The 21636-nt window shown below is 39.9% G+C and overlaps 1 protein-coding gene across 1 annotated transcript in view; it reads right to left on the bottom strand.

The window, feature by feature from the left end:
* The window catches only part of LOC120556103 (transmembrane protein 266-like), a 50473-nt gene that overhangs the window by 9148 nt on the left and 19689 nt on the right, over nucleotides 1–21636 (bottom strand). The window contains exons 4-7 of the mRNA XM_039795497.1: nucleotides 7899–8053; nucleotides 5916–5989; nucleotides 2886–2942; nucleotides 2416–2554 (exon numbers count right to left, since the gene is read on the bottom strand). Coding sequence (XP_039651431.1) covers nucleotides 2416–2554; nucleotides 2886–2942; nucleotides 5916–5989; nucleotides 7899–8053 — 425 coding nt within the window. The remainder of the gene's footprint in view (nucleotides 1–2415; nucleotides 2555–2885; nucleotides 2943–5915; nucleotides 5990–7898; nucleotides 8054–21636) is intronic.

Genomic DNA, 21636 nt, shown 5'->3' with positions numbered 1-21636 from the left:
CACTAGGAGGAAAATGAAACAGCCTTTCGGGTACTGTGGGGGGGCAGAGCAAAGCACACAGCCATCGCCACATGCTCCTTGTACCTATTTATAGTCATGTTGGCACACACACATTGCAAAAGTGGGGATATCAGATGGGGCCAGTCCAGTCAGAATTCAAACATGCATGAAAAGATAAATCACAAGTTCATTATTTAGCCGCACAATATGCAGTAATGCATTAGTGCTCCTGCATATTGTATCTGTGTCAATATGCAAGTGTACAGCGTCAATTCCATGATTATACTGTGTGTGTGTGTGTGTGTGTGTGTGTGTGTGTGTGTGTGTGTGTGTGTGTGTGTGTGTGTGTGTGTGTGTGTGTGTGTGTGTGTGTGTGTGTGTGTGTGTGTGTGTGTGTGTGTGTGTGTGTGTGTATGTGTGTGTGTGTGTGTGTGTGTGTGTGTAACTGACAGCTGCATGCATAACAGTGTAATTCACACCACAACTTCACACATGCTAACACTCTCTTCTCTCACCTGAAGTCAAGTGTTTTACTGTTCACACAAACCTGTAGGACTTAGATTATACACCAACACACAAAAAAACGGTTTCCCTGCATTTTAAACTGATGTAGTACTTTAAGTGAATCAGTTTTCTGTCTATGACTATTGTGCTACTTTGTATATTCCCTCAGAAACATTTTTCCTCATCATTCACCATCTACTATTATGGCATTTGGTGACTTGGTAAAATGGCTCTGTTAAAAGACATTATTACAACTAGCACAATAATTGGTTCCATTGTATTCATATGTATCTGAAGATGGTAAGGAAGATTTAACATTTCAGTATAATTATTTTTTGGATCACCTACATGTTTGGGAGGCTCATATTTCTATCAGATATATCACTCTGCTAATAAATTCTGCTTTCTAGTCCTTAGAAATTCTGCTGCAGTTCACTCCTCTGTATTTCCACTCCCATCGGACTGACACAAACATCGCTGCTTCATACGTCAAGCTAATTCTGCGAGAGACTCAATCCCTCCCCTACAATAACCGAGCTGGTCCCTCAGCTGTACATTTATTGGTCTGAGTGTGATTTTTTTCCTCTGAGGTGTGTTGCTGCCTGCCTAATAAGGAAACCCAATCACTCACAAATATCAAACCCAACAGGTCGAGGTGTGCAGAAGGAAAATCACAAGTTCATTCCCTGAAAACCAACACTGCAGTTGCATGTCAAGAAGCAGGAAACATGGTCCTGCTGAACATGCTTTACCAGAGTAAATCAATGATGTTGAAAGCTGTATTTTATTGATTCCTGAGTTGATTAATCATGCCATTATGATGTGTCCCTTTTAGTTCAATATATTTGTTCCAATAAAACTATGTGCTCATGTATGATTAAGATTTTAGACTAAAGCCATCCTGAAATCAACCAAGACAGAAATGTCTATTTAGGACCTTAGAATAATATATAAAAATAATTCTAAATTAATAAGAAAAACATCATCCATTTCCATTAAGACAATAAAAGAACCATCTGAAGAAGTACATTGGAATGGCAGGTAACTATTAAGTACACATTTAAAGAAATAATTTTACATTTTGGGAAGCATGCTTATTACCTTTTTCGTAGAGAGTTAGATGAGGAGATCAATACACACATAAGGCTACAGCTAGTTGTTTAGCTTAGCATAAAGACTGCAGCACAACGCCCTTGTTTTTGTATGGATTAAACAAGTAAGATAAAACATGTTAATTTGTGAGCTGGTAGGTGCTGGTAGGCTGATTTTGTTACTATTGGACAGAGCTTCAAACTGTTTCCAGTGTTTGTACTCAACTAAGCAAACCAGCTGCTGGCTGTTGCGTCATCTAACTCCTCCAGAAAGCAAATAAGGGTATGTTCTTAAAATGTCAAACTATTGCTTTGAGGGGAAATATTAGGGAAAACAGCCCTTTACTCATCCACTATCTCACTGGAGAAGAACAAATTGCACACTGAATTCCTGTTTAGTTTGTGTGCAGCTGATCCTGTATGCAGTCAGAGGCCCGTGGTGAGGGTGACCTCTGAACAGATATCGAACCGGTCTGCATTAGCATTGGGGAGAACAACCAATATATTCATTACGGCCTCTCTGAATCTACTTAACCGTCCCCTTACAATCAATACAAGTTAGAGTAGCAGAGTAGCATCAATTTACTATGAGGGATGATCAATAGTTATATTGCTCTCAATAGTAAATAATTTGTATAATCATGGAGAGAATAGGGTCATTTAGCTCTTTTAAGACAAGCAGATTTTTATGCATGTGTGTAATCCTTTTGAGTTAAGAAAGATTGGGTATTTCCTTGAGTTGCTCCTCAACTTTAATTGGTCTCACATACATGCCTCTTAATAAGACTCATTTGATGGACAATGTTTTTGCCTGCCTCACCGTCAATGATCCTCTTGACCCTCCAGATGCGTAGAGTGATGATGAGGCTGATGGCATCCCAGGGGCTGCTGGGCCCATTGGCCACCGTGGAGGCCACCATGGGGGCCAGGGACAGCACGATGACAGCACCATCAAACACCTGAGAGGTCACACACGCAAGCACACACAAAAATTTAAATATGTGCAAATGTTGCTGTTGTTGTTTGTGTGTGTGTGTGTGTGTGTGTGTGTGTGTGTGTGTGTGTGTGTGTGTGTGTGTGTGTGTGTGTGTGTGTGTGTGTGTGTGTGTGTGTGTGTGTGTGTGTGTGAAGCCTATTTTCCAAGATGTTGAACTATTTCTAAGGTGTAAGCTCTGGGGAAAAAAGAAAACAATAAATATATATATAATATTGGAAATATTAAAAAAATATTTGACAGTGAAAAAATGAAAAACTGGTCATCAAAATCTGCTAATAAACACCAGCACAAACCTCAACTTTGTTCTCTATGTAGTCCCAGATCCCGAGCACTACAATTCTGAAGACAGTCTAAGACAGACACAGAGAGATAAATGAAAGCATTAAAATAGATAAGGTGAGGGAGTATGCAGATACATATAAAAAGCTCTTGTGATATTCTTAGTCTTTTGAGTTGTCATTACATCCAACACCCTTTGTCAAGACTTGTGAACACAGACTAGAAACTGAGAAGAGGCCTGTGTGGAACAGTTTTATTCTTCAAATAAAATAAGAGAATAATCACTATGCTAGAATGCTAAATGAGCAGTAGACACCATACAAGTAGCCACAAATTTTAAATAATAACTGTGTTTGATTAGTGTAAAATATATTGCAGCTACCAAATAGGAAATTCGTGCACACATACAATACATGAATACAAAATAACTGATTTGCATTTCACACATCAAAGAAACATCACAAAGAAGACAGAATACTCTCCTTTCAAAAGCATTTTATCTCTTTGATAAAGCTATTAAATCTGTGGCTATAATGTGTTTCCTGATCTTGATCGTTGACCTACAAAAGAACAATGCAACACTTGTAATCTAATCTAAAAAAATGCTGTTGGTTGCGGGACCATTTGTTGAGCAGGGCCATTGATTTACACTCCAATTAGCACAGGGTGTCATGTATGACTGGTCCTGCTAATCCATCATCCGGAGTGCATGTCTGACAACGGTGCTGGTGTCAAGTGAGAAGTGCAGGGACTCCGCCCACATTTTTGAATCCTGTTTCCTGATTGGTGCAGTGGGACCGGCTGGTGATATGCTACATCTATCTAACACCGTTCCCAGATGACTCTTCTGTGATGTCAGTGGGTGAGGTGTTTGGATGGATCGTATCACTGTAACCCCATCCCCACTGCTCATTAAGCTCAGCTTTAATTATTGCTCCTTCAGGCTCACTAGTAATTAATGTTTGGGTTAGGGCATTGGGGCTGAGGCTGTCAGGGTAATTGGTTTGCACTGGAGTGGAGGCCTGTGGGCCAAATTCTCCATTTTGTTTTTCACAATTCTCGAGTGGTGATAAGACATTATTTTTTCGCACAATGGCTCAAATTTTATTAAGGCTAATTACAATTAGGGTTTACACAATACACATTTCACTGGCCATCCAGCCTCAAGGTATTTCTGAAGCTAAAGCTGAATCCTGACTAGACGTTAGAATAGAGATGATAGAGGAAATTAAATGGCAGCCACATACTCTACTTCCCTTTGGCCTATACCTGGTTTGTATTGCTAGCATACAATCTACAGTTAAAGAAAGTTTAGTTTAGTTTTATTAAATTGTGAATATTTATATCCTGCAAGAGCAAGAAGGTATAACAGAATGAGAACTATATGATTACTTTAGGATTTGTATTTATTGTGGTACCATAAATAAGGTCCTATGGACAACAATACGTACAGTGGGGCAAAAATGTATTTAGTCAGCCACCAATTGTGCAAGTTCTCCCACTTAAAAAAATGAGAGAGGCCTGTAATTTTCATCACAGGTACACTTCAACTATGAGAGACATTCACATTGACAATGTCACATTGTAGGATTTTTAATGAATTAATTGGTAAATTCCTCAGTAAAATAAGTATTTGGTCACCTACAAACAAGCAAGATTTCTGTCTCTCACAGACCTGTAACTTCTTCTTTAAGAGGCTCCTCTGTCCTCCACTCGTTACCTGTATTAATGGCACCTGTTTGAACTTGTTATCAGTATAAAAGACACCTGTCCACAACCTCAGACAGTCACACTCCAAACTCCACTATGGCCAAGACCAAAGATCTGTCAAAGGACACCAGAAACAAAATTGTACACCTGCACCAGGCTGGGAAGACTGAATCTGCGATAGGTAAGCAGCTTGGTGTGAAGAAATCAACTGTGGGAGCAATAATTAGAAAATGGAAGACATACAAGACCACTGATAATCTCCCTCGATCTGGGGCTCCACGCAAGATCTCACCCCGTAGGGTCAAAATGATCACAAACACAGTGAGCAAAAATCCCAGAACCACATGGGGGGACCTAGTGAATGACCTGCAGAGAGCTGGGACCAAAGTAACAAAGGCTACCATCAGTAACACACTACGCTGCCAGGGACTCAAATCCTGCAGTGCCAGACGTGTCCCCCTGCTTAAGCCAGTACATGTCCAGGCCCGTCTGAAGTTTGCTAGAGAGCATTTGGATGATCCAGAAGAGGATTGGGAGAATGTCATATGGCCAGATGAAACCAAAATAGAACTTTTTGGTAAAAACTCAACTCGTTTTGGAGGAGAAAGAATGCTGAGTTGCCTCCAAAGAACACCATACCTACTGTGAAGCATGGGGTGGAAACATCATGCTTTGGGGCTGTTTTCTGCAAAGGGACCAGGACGACTGATCCGTGTAAAGGAAAGAATGAAAGGGGCCATGTATCGTGAGATTTTGAGTGAAAACCTCCTTCCATCAGCAAGGGCATTGAAGATGAAACGTGGCTGGGTCTTTCAGCATGACAATGATCCCAAACACACTGCCCGGACAACAAAGGAGTGGCTTTGTAAGAAGCATTTCAAGGTCATGGAGTGGTCTAGCCAGTCTCCATATCTCAACCCCATAGAAAATCTTTGGAGGGAGTTGAAAGTCGACAGCCCCAAAACATCACTGCTCTAGAGGAGATCTACATGGAGGAATGGGCCAAAATACCAGCAACAGTGTGTGAAAACCTTGTGAAGACTTACAGAAAACGTTTGACCTCTGTCATTGCCAACAAAGGGTATATAACAAAGTATTGAGATGAACTTTTGTTATTGACCAAATACTTATTTTACACCATAATTTGCAAATAAATAAATTTTAAAATCCTACAATGTGATTTTCTGGATTTTTTTTTTTTTTTTTTTTCATGTTGTCTCTCATAGTTGAAGTGTACCTATGATGAAAATTATAGGCCTCTCATCTTTTTAAGTGGGAGAACTTGCACAATTAGTGGCTGACTAAATACTTTTTTGCCCCACTGTATGTCTTACCTCTGAAAAGAAGAGTGACAGGATGATAAGGCTGATCCAGTGTATAATGCTGGCAAATTGGAAAGCATTGGAAACTGTTGAGAGAAGAAATGTGGACAAATGTTAACCTGCAAAGTTCCAAAGAGGAGCACATAAGAGCCGATACAATGAAAAAAGGTGTTCCTATATCTACGAGGTAAGCAAATCAAATTTAAGTTTAGAAACCCTTCTGTTTATCTATGAATCCACAGTGCCAACATGTACTACCCATGTCCTATGCCACTAATTTTAGTGAGGGAGTGCACTCCCTCCCTCACTCTCCCTCCTTATTGCCCACTCCAGTGTTTGTCTTGCAGGAGTGGCAGCAGACAAAGCACTGGATTACAATAGATCAGAAGTGACTAGAGTCCTGCAGTCACCGCAGCGAGACTCAGGTATCATCAGAACTGGATGCTGGCCAGTAATCAATGGGGACGTGTGCCTGCTGCCATTGACAAGAGACTTGGTTCATTATCACCTTTCTCCATCACTCTCCATCACAACCCTTTACCATCCAGCACCACCAGCTCCTCTGTGACTGGCAAGACTACACACACAACAGTGATGGAAAAAGTGGACACAAATGCATTCACATTATGATGGATCTTCAGACATGAATCTTTGTAAAGTGCCCTACTGTATGTACTGTAGTAAAATAGAATGAGGAACCAAATTCAAATTCACACTTGTGACTTGTGTGTAGATTATTTAAGTTTCTTATGGTTTAAGTCTACAGTATGTTACTGTCACAGTATTCTGTATTTATTCAGTCATATTTATGGACAGTTTAGGGCCCCTTATCCACCAGTATGTACACACAACACACAAAGTCAATAAAAAGAAGTAGTACAGTAAGATGCTTTACCTAAATAACAGTATAGTATAGTCCTGCGGCACTAAACCTTGGGGTCAGGGACCTTGAACAGTTATTTGAATGAAACCATGTGAGACGTTTAGAGGGGAAATGTCACTTTGGTGGAACTGCTAATGAGTCATAGACAACTGAAATGTGACAAGGGGCTCCAGACAAAAAGGTTGGAATGCACTGGTTTAATATTTAACTATATATTGTTTTATATAAGGTTATGATATTTATATTTTATAGTTTTTATGTAAAAATATGAATCTGGAAGGTAATCAGTAACTATAATTGTACAATGAATGTTGTAGAGTACAATATTTTTCCTCTGAATTATAAGAAGAAAGTAGCATAAAATTAAAATACTGAAATATTAAAGTGCAAGTACCTCAATGTTGTATTTAAGTACACTTTTTTTAAAACCAGGACCTTTTAACTGTGATATGCTCTTCCTTATATGTCATTATGTTGACCATAACAAGGTATAGCCTCTAAACCATGAGTGTAAAAATGTCCCAGCGTAGCTGTACAGCAAATGATAAGAGAAATAACAATCTGAACCTGTCTGCAGGTAACTGTAGGTCATGTTTATCAGTGTTTTAAGCCCCCAACGTCTCTTTCCAGGCAGCGCTGCCTGGAAGGAGACACTAGGCACTAGGATTAGGCAATGGTTATGGTTAGAGTTAGGATTAAGGTTAGGGTTAGGTGCCTTGAAGTCAACGGTCGCAGCACTGCCTTGAAGTCGATTAGGCAATGGTTATGGTTATGGTTAAGGTTAAGGTCAGGGTTAGGTGCCTTGAAGTCAACGGTCGCAGAGCTGCCTGGAAGGAGACGTTGGGGATTTAAAACACCATTGAGCGTACGTCAAAGTGCAGGAAAAGCACCAATGGAGTTAGTGAAGATTTAGTGAAATGATCAAGGACACTGAAGCGTTTAACTCCCACTACTCCAGTGGAGCTGCTCCTGCACGCTGCACTGGATGCCTCCCAGGTGTTTTATGAACGTCACACAGTGTATTGCTGGAGAAGAATATGCATGCTCAGCAAACCTCTCCCTCGATAAAAAATAATAGGAGAAACAAATAAGTAGCCATGCACACTATTTACATTGTAGGAGTTTGGTGTCTATGAGCAGCTCCAAGGACAGGAAAAGCACCACCAGGATGACACAGGCCACCAGGATACAGTTGAAGCCAGCGCTGAGCAGACAGACCTGCCACAGGGCCACTCGGCGACCGCAGCAAGGCTTCAGCCAGTTGGACCTAAAGAGAGTAAACCACAAAAAAAGAGGTAGGTTTTTTTATATATATATATATATATATATATATATATATATATATATATATATATAAGCAGATTTGAATCAGTATGGGTTATTCTATTGCATTTCTAGACTATTCAATACCAACAAAATAAAAAGGCACTACATTTCATAAAAGTAAGCATACACTACATAAGTGACATGACACTGTCATGAACACATGACACTGTCATGACACAGTCATGACACATGAACCTTAACCCTAACCATAAACATAACCATAACTTGTTATGACAAAAACCGAATGACACTTACTAAAAGAAGCGTTATGTCATAAATGTTTATGACTTGTTTATAATGTTTATGACATGTTCATGACAGTGTCATGCCACTCTTATGTAGATACCTTCAAGTAAAGTGTAACCAAACAAACTATTACTAAGGCAAATAAATTGACTGAGAAGTGACACCTAAATAATGAATAATATTCCAGAACAGCATGTTTAAACTGACATTGTATGGATGAACCTATGCTTGCATTGAGGCTGAGTGCAATGCACAACAGTATTTTAATGGTTTGAGCTTGATATTTGAACTCCCTGACATGGCCAACAGAGGGTGGTAGTTTACACTTATGAAAGGTGATGTCTGTTTAATCCAGGCAAAGTTTGTTGCTGATGGCCAGAGCGAGAGGGAAAGGAAGTGTGGTCAGAGACAGCATTGACAGAGAAAGGGACAGTGAAGCTCTGTGAACCAGTGACTTGACCAGCAGCCGTAGGTGTGACTGGAATATTGATGGACTCCTTTTTACATGGCAATGAAGTGAGTCACTGTAGAGGAAGCTGCTTAGAGGGAACAATTTCACGTTCAGCAAAAATCAGTGGCCCAAGACACAAGTGAAAGTGTGAGACATAAATACATATTTAAATTAAATTCACATCTAGATATAAGTGTGAGAATTGTTTGTTTATCTATGGAATAAGTATTTCCAATGAAATATCAACCACATTAGCTAGAAATCTCCTGTCTGCCTTTAATACAGTATGTTCCAGAGAAAATGGTAGGAGAACATTTTTAAGACTTGAAAAACCAAAAGCTTGATTTTGCCAGGTACCTACTGTACTATAAGAATCCAGCATGTAGGTCATTAAAGTGTCTGGCAAGATGACTCAATGCTATTTTGAAATAGTGGCTAGTCTTACAGACCAGCTACTACAAGGGCTGACAGCAGGAGATGATAGAAACAATGCCTCTCACCAGCTCTCCAGCTGGAGTGGAAAGTTGGCTCTGCCCACTACCTTTCCCTTCTCCCCATGCACTGGCATGGAGGAGACAGACGCTGGCAGAGCATTTCTCTCCTCTGATCATGTCTTCATTATTTGGCGTGGTGCTAATATGAGCTGCAACTGTGGCAAAATGGCTCCATTTTCACCGTGGCTTCAAAACTGATTATGCTGCACTCATTACAGAAGAATCTGGATATTTTATCTGTTTTATTACCAGTTATAGCCTTTCAAACCACATCACGTTCTCACTTAAAAACTGCAAATTAAACATCTATCGTTAATTCTAACAGTACTGGAATGAAACAAATGAATCCCCAATAAAAGTCCTACTTTTACCTACTGTTTGCTGTGTAACTGGGTCATCCCTGGTTTTGGGATGTACTAGAAAATTACTCTTTGAAATAACAGATTGTGTGCAATTTCGATCAAATATATAAATTTCCTTCTATATCAGATCATGTAAAAGTCCATACTGTACATAGATGATATTGAGATGGAGGAATACTTTGCTCCTAGTATAAGCACATGACTACAAAACAGGCCGAGAGCATTTACTGTAGCTGATTTAATGCTGTTACGGAGCTATCCCCCCAGGGGAGACTTTTTTACGTGTCACCTCCTCATTTCTGACATTTTAACTTTGCTCAGTCAGTGGAAGAGGCCACACATGTGTCTTTTTTTACTTCATGTGTGGCTCTTTGGCTATTTGATTAAGGAGAACTGTCGTATTTTCACACAACCTCCACAACAGATCAACACTTTAAGTTGAATCTCTAACCAGTTTAGGGAATTTGTCAAAATTAGAAAAATTTTCAAAAGATTGCCTTATTTTCTCCTATAGAGTAACACATTTATGTAGCAATAAGGGAACATGTGTTTAGCTGCTGTTGAGTTGATCACTTCACCCTCCCATTGGAAAGTATTTGTTCAAGGCTGGCATGGGCAGAGCCACAAGCCTGTAAACAATGCACAGCTAATCTAATAAAGGCGTAATCATGCTGATAGCAATCATCTTCTTGGCTTTGGGTGGGGTGGCACAAATTTGCAAGCTCCAGATGGTGTAGAATCTGCTCCACCTGAGTCTTGGCGAGACTCTGTGGATGCCAGGTATCATGCCGTACTGAGAACGAGCCTATATGCCAGCCTATATATATACATATATAAAAAAAATATATACAAAATCATTGTATTCATATATTAATATATATACTAATACTGTGTATTAATAGCCAAGACAAACAACTAAAACTATGGATCAGACTCCTTAGCATACTTTCCCAACCAACCTTAACGCTTTGCAGCTGCAGCCTGCCATGACATTTAACTAAAATTAACTTCTCAGTGTCCAGTCACATATCCTCAAAATTCATTTGAACAATATATCTGCAGCGCCACTTCTCATGCATGCCACACCCAACAGCATATGTCCCCAAACTGCACTACAAGGAACTACCAATCAAGCAAACGATCAATCGACAAGATAATCATTGTAAGAGCGCTTCATACTAAATTAGACAAATGCAATAAACTGAAGACATCATTATTTCACTGAGAGACTTAAAACATTCATGTTTTTGATCATGGGACCATTAAACAAGAAATATAAAGTATTGTTTCTTTATTTAAACAGGAACTTAGTGAATGATGTCCTTCAGCTCTGCATTGCTCTCCACCCACATTGACCATGAGACTCTGGGTATTTGCACCAGTCAACCTCCAGTAATAACCTTCTCTCACCTTTCTGGATTTGAACAGCATACAGCAGAGTCTTGTTTAACTAACCCCTTTTTATCTGATTGTATAAAACATTCAATTCTGTGAGAATAAGTAGGCAGTTTTGGGAGAAGAAAAAAAAAAGAATGAAATCTGTGCATTTCAGTCATCCGAACATTTCACTGGTTCAAATAACCTCCATTTCCAGAGGTTATGGTTTAGCAAACTTCCACCATATGATTAGATAGTCCATCAAAGTGCATCTTATATCAAATAATTTTACGCTTCATTCAATGCTGCAGAGAAGCAAAAACCATGAGTGGGAGTGGTAAAAATAAGTGCCAAAAGTGAAATACTCTTCAAACAAACTTTATAAGGGTACAGTCTCCTCCATAGAGAGTAAATAAATGGACAATGTGACGGCGTTGATTTCTACAGAGACCAGTGAAGGCTATTAGAAGCACTTTTCCAGTGACGGCTGAGCGTTACTGCGCAGCCTCCAACTGAGCTTGAAGACGTAGATGTGACGTGAGCAACCTGTCTGAAAGGCTAATTATTGCTAACTAAAATGCTAGTTAACATTAGTAATTAAACTTAAACAGCTAATGTAAGTAAGTCGCGTGGTTATGACACAATCGTCTTTTTGTACAAAAACATCTGCTATGGAGCCATAACGTAAGATACAAGGTAATGGAGCCTTTTATACATTGTCGTGTTCCTTTAGAAATAAACAATGGACAAATAAAGTCTTTAAACACTTCAGATGTAAAGTTATTGGCTGTCAAAGTGACGTCAAAATGAATGACAGTAAATGGAATGCTAACGGCGGGTGAGTGCTAGGTAGCATCAAAATGGCGCCATAGGAGGTACGCTTTGTGGAAGCTGGCTTACCCCCTTGGTCTCCTCAGGTTTTAAGAGCTTCATGTCATAGTGCAGCCAATCACAATAAACACCAGTGAAGACAATATTTCCACTTTTGGGGTAATTTTAGTATTTCCCTCCATACCCCCAACACATGGTAGGGTAATACACTAAGGGAAGTTCTTTCAAAGCACCATTTATGTTTTGGCTGGCCTCTACTGGTTTCCATGGCAACCTCACGGTAACAACAAGATTATCAAGCACACAGATAATGGACCCACGAGGTAAGACTCAAAGTATAAATACAATAGTTTATTTAGCAATTAAATAAACTCAGCAGCAGTGTCCAACAAACAACAGGCAATGGGAAAAGTCCAAGACACAGGCAAAGTAAAAAAATCCAGGGAATCCAAAAACAAACCCCTCAGAAGCTGCACACATGGGAAATAGACAATCTCACACTGGGGAGAAGGGAAGACAGAACTTAAATACCCAAATAAATTAGACACAGGTGCAACACATTAGGGCGGGGACAGGTAATCACACAAGCTGGAAAAAACTAACAGGAAGTAAAACAATACAACACCAGGGAGAACAGAAAACCTTCGAGATAAAACAGGAAGTGGAAAACAAAACAGAAAATGTAATACAAACTCAAAACAACAACTTGACACAGGGACGAAACACAACAAATATGGCAGGAAGCTACTGCTCCTGCATGGCCAATTAATAGTCCAGCTCATTTATGTTTATAAGTGAGCCTTAGAGCTAATAGGCAGATTTATTTATTTTTTACCTTTGGACAGAGTCAGGGTAGCTGTTTCTCTCTGTTTCTGGTCTTTATGCTAAGCTAAGCTAATGGGCTACTGTAATATCATATTTAGCAATGAGTGGTATTGATCTTTTCATCTAAGTCTCAGCAAGAAAGTGAACAAGTGAACAACTGACAAGCGTAACAAATCAGAAAGCAGCATGCTGGCCAAGAGCAAATCTATCACCTGAGGATATTATGAGTCAACAAAGCAACATACCTGTTACAATCTGCCCAGCAATTGATAATGTCTTTTTACAGGATAACTGCACTGCACAAGCCAAAGCATCACACACACACACACACACACACACACACACACACACACACACACACACACACACACACACACACACACAGATAAATAAGGAATGGGATATCACAGGCAGTGCAAAGACTCAGTTTTGATACGTTAGACAAATAGGGTGAATCAGTGAATGTGTGTGTCCTTACTTCATGTCATGCCAAAACTAGCCCAGCCCAGAGGGGACACAGTCAGACACTGCTGGTGACACATGCAGTATATTAATGAGTCCTATTAAAGCAACAGAACAGTAGCAAATGTTGTTTCTCTGACCCGCTCAGCCCTGACGGCCTGACAGAACCACCTGGCCCAAGTCACTATTAGACAAGCACATACAGTGGACAAGGTCACTTCCAAACTGCTAGCTTTCAAACTCACTTTGGGTTCATGGTTTTCACATTTTTTCACTTTTTTTACACAAACATGGAGCACAATGGTCTTTCTTCATTTGCTCTCTTTCCGCATTTCTGTCTTTAGCTCTCCTGTTTTCTCTCTTTCTCTGTCCACTCGTTCTTTCTCTACATCAATGTGTGTTGAGCAGGTTGATATAACTGTCACCGTTTCCCACTGCCAGTGAGATTGAGTGGAGCTGGACAGGGAAACAGAGGAGGGAGATTAAATCAGGGAAAGAATCGATACCAGCATGTTGAGTGAGTCACCCAACACTGGGACTGTCAGACTCACAGCACCTGATGGTCTCATCAGATAAAGTACTCCCCCGCAGTGGAGGGGGTTATATATTGCTTAAACATTCATTCATCCTTTGTCCAATAGACAATGATAAAGAATAAGTCCTTTCACTCAAATAGTGTGTATAAGTTCAATTTGAAGTTGTCCTCATTGGGAAATATCATGCGTTTACTTTTTTACTCCCAATTTGTCCACGTTTTACTAGCAACTTCAAGAAAATAATGCACTGTGCATAGTTTCTTGACAATATTAGGATCAGTACAGTACTTGTTTGGCTCTGAAAGGGTCAAATGTTGGAAGATTATATGCACATTTAAGATGAAAAATCTTCTACAATTATATTTTTTATATACACTAGTTGTACTAGTAATTATAGTTCCCTTATCTTACAGAAACACCTGGATGAAACCCACACAGATACTGGAAAACATGTAAGCTTCACAAAGAAAAGCCCCAGCTGGCCAGCAAATTCAAACACAGCACCTTTATCATAATAATCATAATCATAATATCATAGAATTTGTAAAGGTTACTCCTGCACACTGTGTAAGTTATGGAAATAATTGTTATTTTAGTTTGAATACTCAAGCACACCTGTACATGTACTTTCACTTTGGTTCAACAGTGTAGAGCATTTACAAAAAATGGTACCCTGTAAAAGTTTGAAAACCACTTCCAGTATCCATGGGCTTAACAGCCAAAATTTGTATATATAATATTGTAAGTCCAAATAATGTGAGAAAGAACACCGTACAACTTGTGCTGCTGCAGTCCTTTGATGATTTATAATAAGAATAATTTGATTGCTCTGTTTTCTCGGCACAAAAGAACATATTCATTCCAAACTGACAATCAACCAAGGTTAATAAATTGCATGTAATAAATAATTTGAAAATATGAAAATAATTTGTACCCACTACTTGTGAGTTTTTTCTTTGGGTTCTATTATTGGCTTATCACCTAGGGTGCTTTGAAATCGGTGATGACTAACTATTCCTGGAATGAGAGGTGCGATTGTGAATGTAGAAGTTCAGTGAGATCGTCTCAACACTTTTTATGTTGTGTTGTGCAAGAAATGTGACCCCAGTGGATGGAAACTCATTTACACCCTCATCGAGAGCACAGAGGGAAAGAGAGAGAAAGAGATAAAGCAAGATATTGCATTGTGTTCACTCAAGTTCATTAAATTCAGCACTTAATGGTTTAGGTTAAGTTAAGACTAAGAGTCTACAGCCACACTAGCAGCTCCGTGAGCATGATAATTAGCACTAAACACAAGGCTGATGCTGATGAGCCTTTATCTTCTGGGAACCATGAATGTGTGTAGAAGATATTATGGCAATAGTTGTTGAGTAATTTCAGTCTGGTGGACCAATCAACAGAATTCCTAGTTAGAATTAACGCATTTAAAGCTACATTGTGCAATTTCTGACCACTACCGGTCAGAAAGTGACTCAAAAGCAAACATATATAATAATAAATCTTGGCATGCTAACTCACCTTATCAAGTATTGTTACATAACTCACATATCAGCAGAAACAGAAAAGCATGGCATATATCAGTGTATTGTATATGTAAGAAGAAAATATGTTATGTAGCAGCTTGTGCTTGCTTACTGCACTTCCCGTTGACCTCACAGACTCCTTAAATTACTAAACAGAAACAAATGATTTCCTGCATACATGAGTAGTACAATCACAAAATACAAAAACGACATAATGAAGGTGGGTACAGATTATTGCCCTTCAGTTTCAGTTTTTTTTTTTACTGACTGGCAGTAAACACACCATCTTTGTTTATTTGTGCTATTGCCAAACCAGAACCTCCTACAGCTAGTGCTCCTATCAGCGGCTTCAAGGCACAAGGCCCAGAGTTGGTCCATGTCTAATCATTGTATATACAGCCAAACAACATGCTGTCAAGAAGTACTTCAGTGCTCATGGAATTTGTTTTAACAGGAAAGAAGAGAAGGGGCAGATGCAAGAAGACCCTCTTCTTTCTGAAGGAATGGATTTAAACCTTTAAACCTTGTGTTGTCTTCCCGTGGACCATGCAACTTTTCCAGATGTTTTTTAAGCATTTCCTGATGTCTTTGTCATTGAATTCCAAGTTTTTTGTCACTTTTCCAGATGTTTCTGTCCATTTGTTTCCATTTTTGGTCACTTTTTCCGATGATTTTTTTCTGCGCCTTTTCCAACGTTTTTTTTGAAGCTTTTTCGGTAATTTTTGTCACTTTTTTCAACATTCTTATCATTTTTTTCTCTCCTAATGTTATAAAAATTTAATAAAACACCCAAATTCAATATAAGTAGTGGACTGATCATTTATTTTACTTGTGAAGAGCGTTGTATGAAACCATCCATCTTATTTTTTTTTTACATTTTGGTTGAAAGAAAACCAAATTTCTACTATAGAAATGTTTTGAAAGTGGGTAAAATTTGACCCGAGGACAACAGAAGGGTTAAGCAAAATCCCAGTCTGCTGATGTCAAATTCAGTCTCACCCGACAAAGCAGACACCAGACAGGCAGCATTCTACCCTCCTCTACAAACAGATGTGTCTCCAGCAGGTTACACATTTCAACAACCAATGCACACACTCACAAACACACACGTACACAATGCTTCAGTTCATGCTAAAGCAAGTGTGGAAATGGGGGAGTACCAACTAAGCATAAAATACATGCTGAGTTTCCTCGATGCTGTCAGATTGCAGGTAATTAATTTTACATTGGAAAGGTTCCCCATTACCAATGCCTATGCACCACTGATCACAACACATCAGAGGCAAGCACCAACACTCCTGCAGGACTTTAAGTGAAAACAGAACCAAAGGAATAAAAGACTGACCCTGGAGTCAAGATATAAATCTCTGAGTTACTGACTTCTGTTCAGAGATGGAGCAGCTTTTGTTTTTTAAAAACTTTTACTCCGGCTAAAGCTAAAAAGAAATATGACAAGTGGATTATTACTTTAGTATTCACCTTCTTACATCAACAGTATTGTCGGGGAAGCACATTATTTATTTAAATTGTTTTCTGTTGACTGTTAAAATTTCTTTTTAGAAAGTCAATCAAATGACCAGAAAGAGATGCAAAAGAACAGAAAGACAAACAAAACTAGAAGAAACATGATTTAGATTATATTTTCACCTGCAGCTAGAGGCTCGGGTTTACTGTGAGAAGTTCCTCATGTGTACAACACAATGAACAAGGGCAACTGGTGTTCAGCTTTTCCTCGCAGCCCTGTGGGAACGCTGGGGAAAGACTCATTTGTATGTTACAAGGGGACAGGAAGGTCAGTGTGTGTGTTTGTGTGTGAGTGCACGCATGGGTGTACTCTGTATTCTGTGCATGTATACCATATGTGTGCAGCCAATCAGAGGCACCCTAGATCGGTAAATTGTTACTATAGACTGCAGTTAGTTATAGACATAGATAGATATGTTCTATATCTATGGTTATAGATCTCAGATGAAGTGAATTGATCGGAAAGAGAAGCCATTGTGAAGCTCATTTAAGATGCAGCAAACAAAACAAAACAGTATTTTGACTTAGTGAACGAAATAGACTAATGAGGCATGGTGCTTTCAAAACCAGAGGTTCAAATACCTTTAAAGGTGCTGTAGGTAGGATTGCGAAAATACAGGACTTAGCCAAAACATTTGAACATCGACAACTTCTCAGTCCCTCCCCCCTTTCTGCTAAAGTGCTTTCCGGCACTACCACTGATTTTGGTGAAACTGTATCATATTTTATGTAGAAAACGTTTTCTGGTTTTAGCTCTGATGTACTCCAGCTGCTCTGCCTCGACTCTGTGATTTATGGTGTTTCCTGATGGACAGAAAGCTTTACTTGTTGCTAAAGTAATGCTAATCATACATGCTTGTAGCTAATGTGTGATAGTTTTTTTGTTTTTTTATCATTGTTTATCATTGTACTAGAGAGGATGCATATTTTCACTTACACAGTATGATAAATGTAATTTCAGTAGTCGATAATAAGTGATTAATAACTTACTCCTTGATAAGAAATAATAGTAACGTTAGATATAAGAGCTGTGATGTTAATGTAAAATTTATTTGGGTTTATTTCAACAACTACTACCAATATGTACAGCTTATGACTGCATGTAATGTACCATCTTACAATGAAGTAAAGAACTCCACCGAGTGACTTGTGCTCTGCGTACAGGCCAGCAGCCATCCCTGTGGCAGAGGAATTAAGAAGCCTGGGAGATAACAGCGAGGCCGGTCACTCCCCGGTTGCTGTCTCAGACAACTTCCTGTGCTCTCTAATTAAATCAGGCCAAATTGGCTCGACCAGGTGAGAGCCTTCAGAGAATGCATTATTTCAAAAAGCAAAACTTTAACATTTGACTTTTTTCCCCCTCCTTTTACAAAGTTGCAGCATTTAAAGTAAAAGAGCAGTAAAGGCACCAACAGTAAATGGTTGCACAAATCTGTTTTGGTTTTACTTACTGATAGAGATACAGTGTTAAAGGGATAGGGGGAAACTTGCAAACGGGCCAGTATAGCCTTAAGCTGGTGGGTGGCAGAGGGTAGGAGCACTTGTTTTTCCTCTTTCCCCCCCTTGCTCACTACAGATTTAGATGAACCATCTGGTGTTGGTACCTAACCCTGGACTCCTTGCACATTTGGAACAGCCGTATCAGCAACATATGCTTCTGTCTCTGCGTCTGGCAGCCACACACCCATCACTGGGATGGGAGGTGACATCATTCCACTGCTCAGGTGTGCACTTGAAACAAAATTGGGGGAGGGTTGGGGTGATCTGGTGAGCTTAAATCTTAAGATATTTCTACACTGCAGGCTTTTATCCAGGTGACAGGTGTTATCCCTTTTTCTCAGTCAACAATAAGCCCAGGTAGTTCCCCTTATCCCTTATCACATTGGCATACATCATACTCTACACTGTGACCTTCTCTATACCTTTTTAGGTGTGTATAATACCACATTGGCAGCAATATATTTCCAGCCACTGAGCAGGTATTGCAGAAAATTGTGGCGTTTCAGGTGCCTTGCTGAAAAGTATTATTTTACATGGTATTGGTTTTAGATAGAGTGATTGATTGGTCACCAGTGAATATTTAACTGCCAGTTTAAACCATAGATGCAAGCCACAGATGAGGTCCAGGCCCTTCAAATCTCCCTCCTTGACATTCTTTGTTACACTCTGCATTTTTCCCCCGACAAAGTCACACACCAGCAGCAGCCTACACAGATACAAGCAGAAATGCACCAAAAGAACCCTTCAACCTAAAAAAGTGAGCAAACAAACAAAAGCAGCTTGGAGGAGAGTGGGCGGCCATGAAAGTGCTGAACACAAGCCCACGCCACCTTGGTCCTCCCAGCATTTTTCCTAGACAGGAAGATGGATGGGCCCAACTCTATTAATAACTACACTCCACTTACCATGATGCCAAAACTGCTAACACTGCAACTGCCCCCTGATGCTAGCTAGAAAAACCACCTCCCACAATGTCGCCCACGTCTCTCCTGATAGGAACACTGTGTTCGGCAACAATACTGTAAACGGGTGCTGGAAATCTTCAACCTTCACCCTCACCAGAGGACTGTGAACTTAGAGGCTCCTGAAGGCTCCTGAAGATGCCGCTGGTAGTGATGGTCAGTGTGATGTGCTGACAAGTGTGTGCAGTATGATGTACAGTGATAATGGCTGCTTCTTGGCATTTAGTTTAGTTACAGCGCAGATTGGTATTCAATATGGGAAGGCATACTTTGTGTGAAATCAAGGACAGAAAAGGATGTAAAAAGATGAGAGTGAGTGTAAAAAGAAAAGAGTAAGAAATGCAGGGAATAGGAGGAGAAGCAAGAGAAAAAACTATGAGGAATATAGAAATTTGTAGAAAGGTGGCGAAAGAGAGAGAAAGAAGAGCCTATCTAAATGTGCAGAAGCATCAATGAAGGAACACTATTGTTCCTAATGAGATGTGACAGCGCAGTATAAACTGGAATATGAAGTGAACCATGATTACAGAGGATTAGATTAACAACCACTATGTAGTGCAGTGAGAAAGCTTTTCAGGCCTGGCATTGTTTCCCCCCCCCCTCTCTCTCTCTCTCTCTCTCTCTCTCTCTCTCTCTCACTCTCTCTCTGTGTATAAATACTCTATGTGCTGTGTTTCTGTTCATGCATGCACAAATATGTGTGATAGAGGAGGGTTTGTGTGTCAGTGACTGCTTTGCCATCATGTGAAGTGAGGGCAGCGCACTATACAAGAGATAGCAGTAAGGTCAGCTCCACCTTCACAATGCTACAGGCTATGATATGCAAACATGGCTGACAGTAGGTGCTTCATCACACAGTGACAGCTTGACACAGGAGCCTTTTCTCTTGATTAATCCCCTCTGCTTGCTTTCTGCTATAAAACACGCTGCAACCATACAGTAATAATAACACAAAGCTGTGTTCATTCACCATGGGTGGGGACGGTGCAGTGGATGTGACACATGCCTTTAGTGTGGGAGATCTGGGTTCAATTCCAACTGATATATCAACCAATGTTTTCGCTGAGCAAGACACTTAACCCATAGTTGCTCCAGAGGCATGAAGCCTCTGACAAATGTAGCAATTGTAAGTCGCTTTGGATAAAAGCGTCAGCTAAATGACATGTAATGTAATCTCATCTGTAAACCTGTGAGAAACAATTCCTGCCTGCCGATTGTCTCTTACTCCCAACATGTAAATGTGTGATATTTTTTTCTTCCTGCAATTTCATTTTCAGTAGTTTTTAGTTCAATAACTTTGAAATACGCTAGACGCTTGTGCATTCATTTGGATGTAAACATTTAACACAGCACAACAGAAGATATATCTGTTTAGTTTGCATATTTTTCATTTACACCCACTTTCTTTCTGGAATGAGTAGATGAGAAAAGTTTTGCTGACACTGAGACATTCCCAAACTGCCAGAGAGAATAACTTCCACACCTCACCCAATGAGCCATCACCATGTTGATGAAACACCTCTACCATGGTTGTGACATTTTAACTTTCAGGAGCGTGTGCTCTCTTTTTGCCAAACATCACTACAGAGCATTCCTTAACATTTCCCATGCACAGCTTTCTTCATGACACTCCTTCACTATCTCAGGAAGCCAATGAGCCAGCTAATGCAAGCTGGAAGGAGTGGGGTTGAAGTGTGGCGGTTGTGGTGGGGCAATCCACTTTCCCAGGTACAGTCAGTGGAGCAGCTAACAGATTTTTCTCCCACATGTATTTTCATTTTGATGTCTGTGGATTGCTGTCCCAATGCTGCTGTCTTGCATTCCTTAAACTTCACTTCATCATTCCACACGTCCATAAGGTTCATTTCCTCTGGCCCATTTCCCTAAGGTGAGTTCAGCAATCGGTCTCTCTGCTAGATGCACTCTAGCTTTTTTCTATCTGCATTCTGAAAGCAAACACAGAAATGGGCCTGGTGATGCTTACATACTATTATGACCCAACAAAGTCAAATCACAAGTACCAAATGTCAAAGTGCTGATTTAAGAAAGCCGTGCACTGCCGCAGGAGACCGGCGTTAAACATGATGATGGTGCACAGGTGTGGTGCTTGTGAATGTCATTTAAGGAGGCTAATGGCCGCTGTCTGTTTGAGAGTTAGATCGATACGGTAATGAGGAGACAGAGGCACGGGCGTAATGACCAAAAGCCCAGCGGTGCTGAAATCCACAAAATAAAATAGAATTGGGTCCTGGAGGGTGTCAGGCTGACTGACACATTCTGTGAGACGCACTCTTGCTACATCTCACTGATTCTAATGACGTGGCCTTAATGTCAGAGGAGGTCTCTTTTCTTCACACGTCCTCAGTTTTTCAGTGCTGATTCTCACTGCTTCCCTGTATTCTGTCTAAAAATCTCACAGGTTGGCAAA

This window comes from Perca fluviatilis, chromosome 3, assembly GCF_010015445.1.
Source record: "Perca fluviatilis chromosome 3, GENO_Pfluv_1.0, whole genome shotgun sequence".
NCBI lineage: Eukaryota > Metazoa > Chordata > Actinopteri > Perciformes > Percidae > Perca > Perca fluviatilis.
The sequence above is the reverse complement of the archived record's forward strand: the minus strand, read 5'-3'. Positions and strand labels throughout refer to the sequence as shown.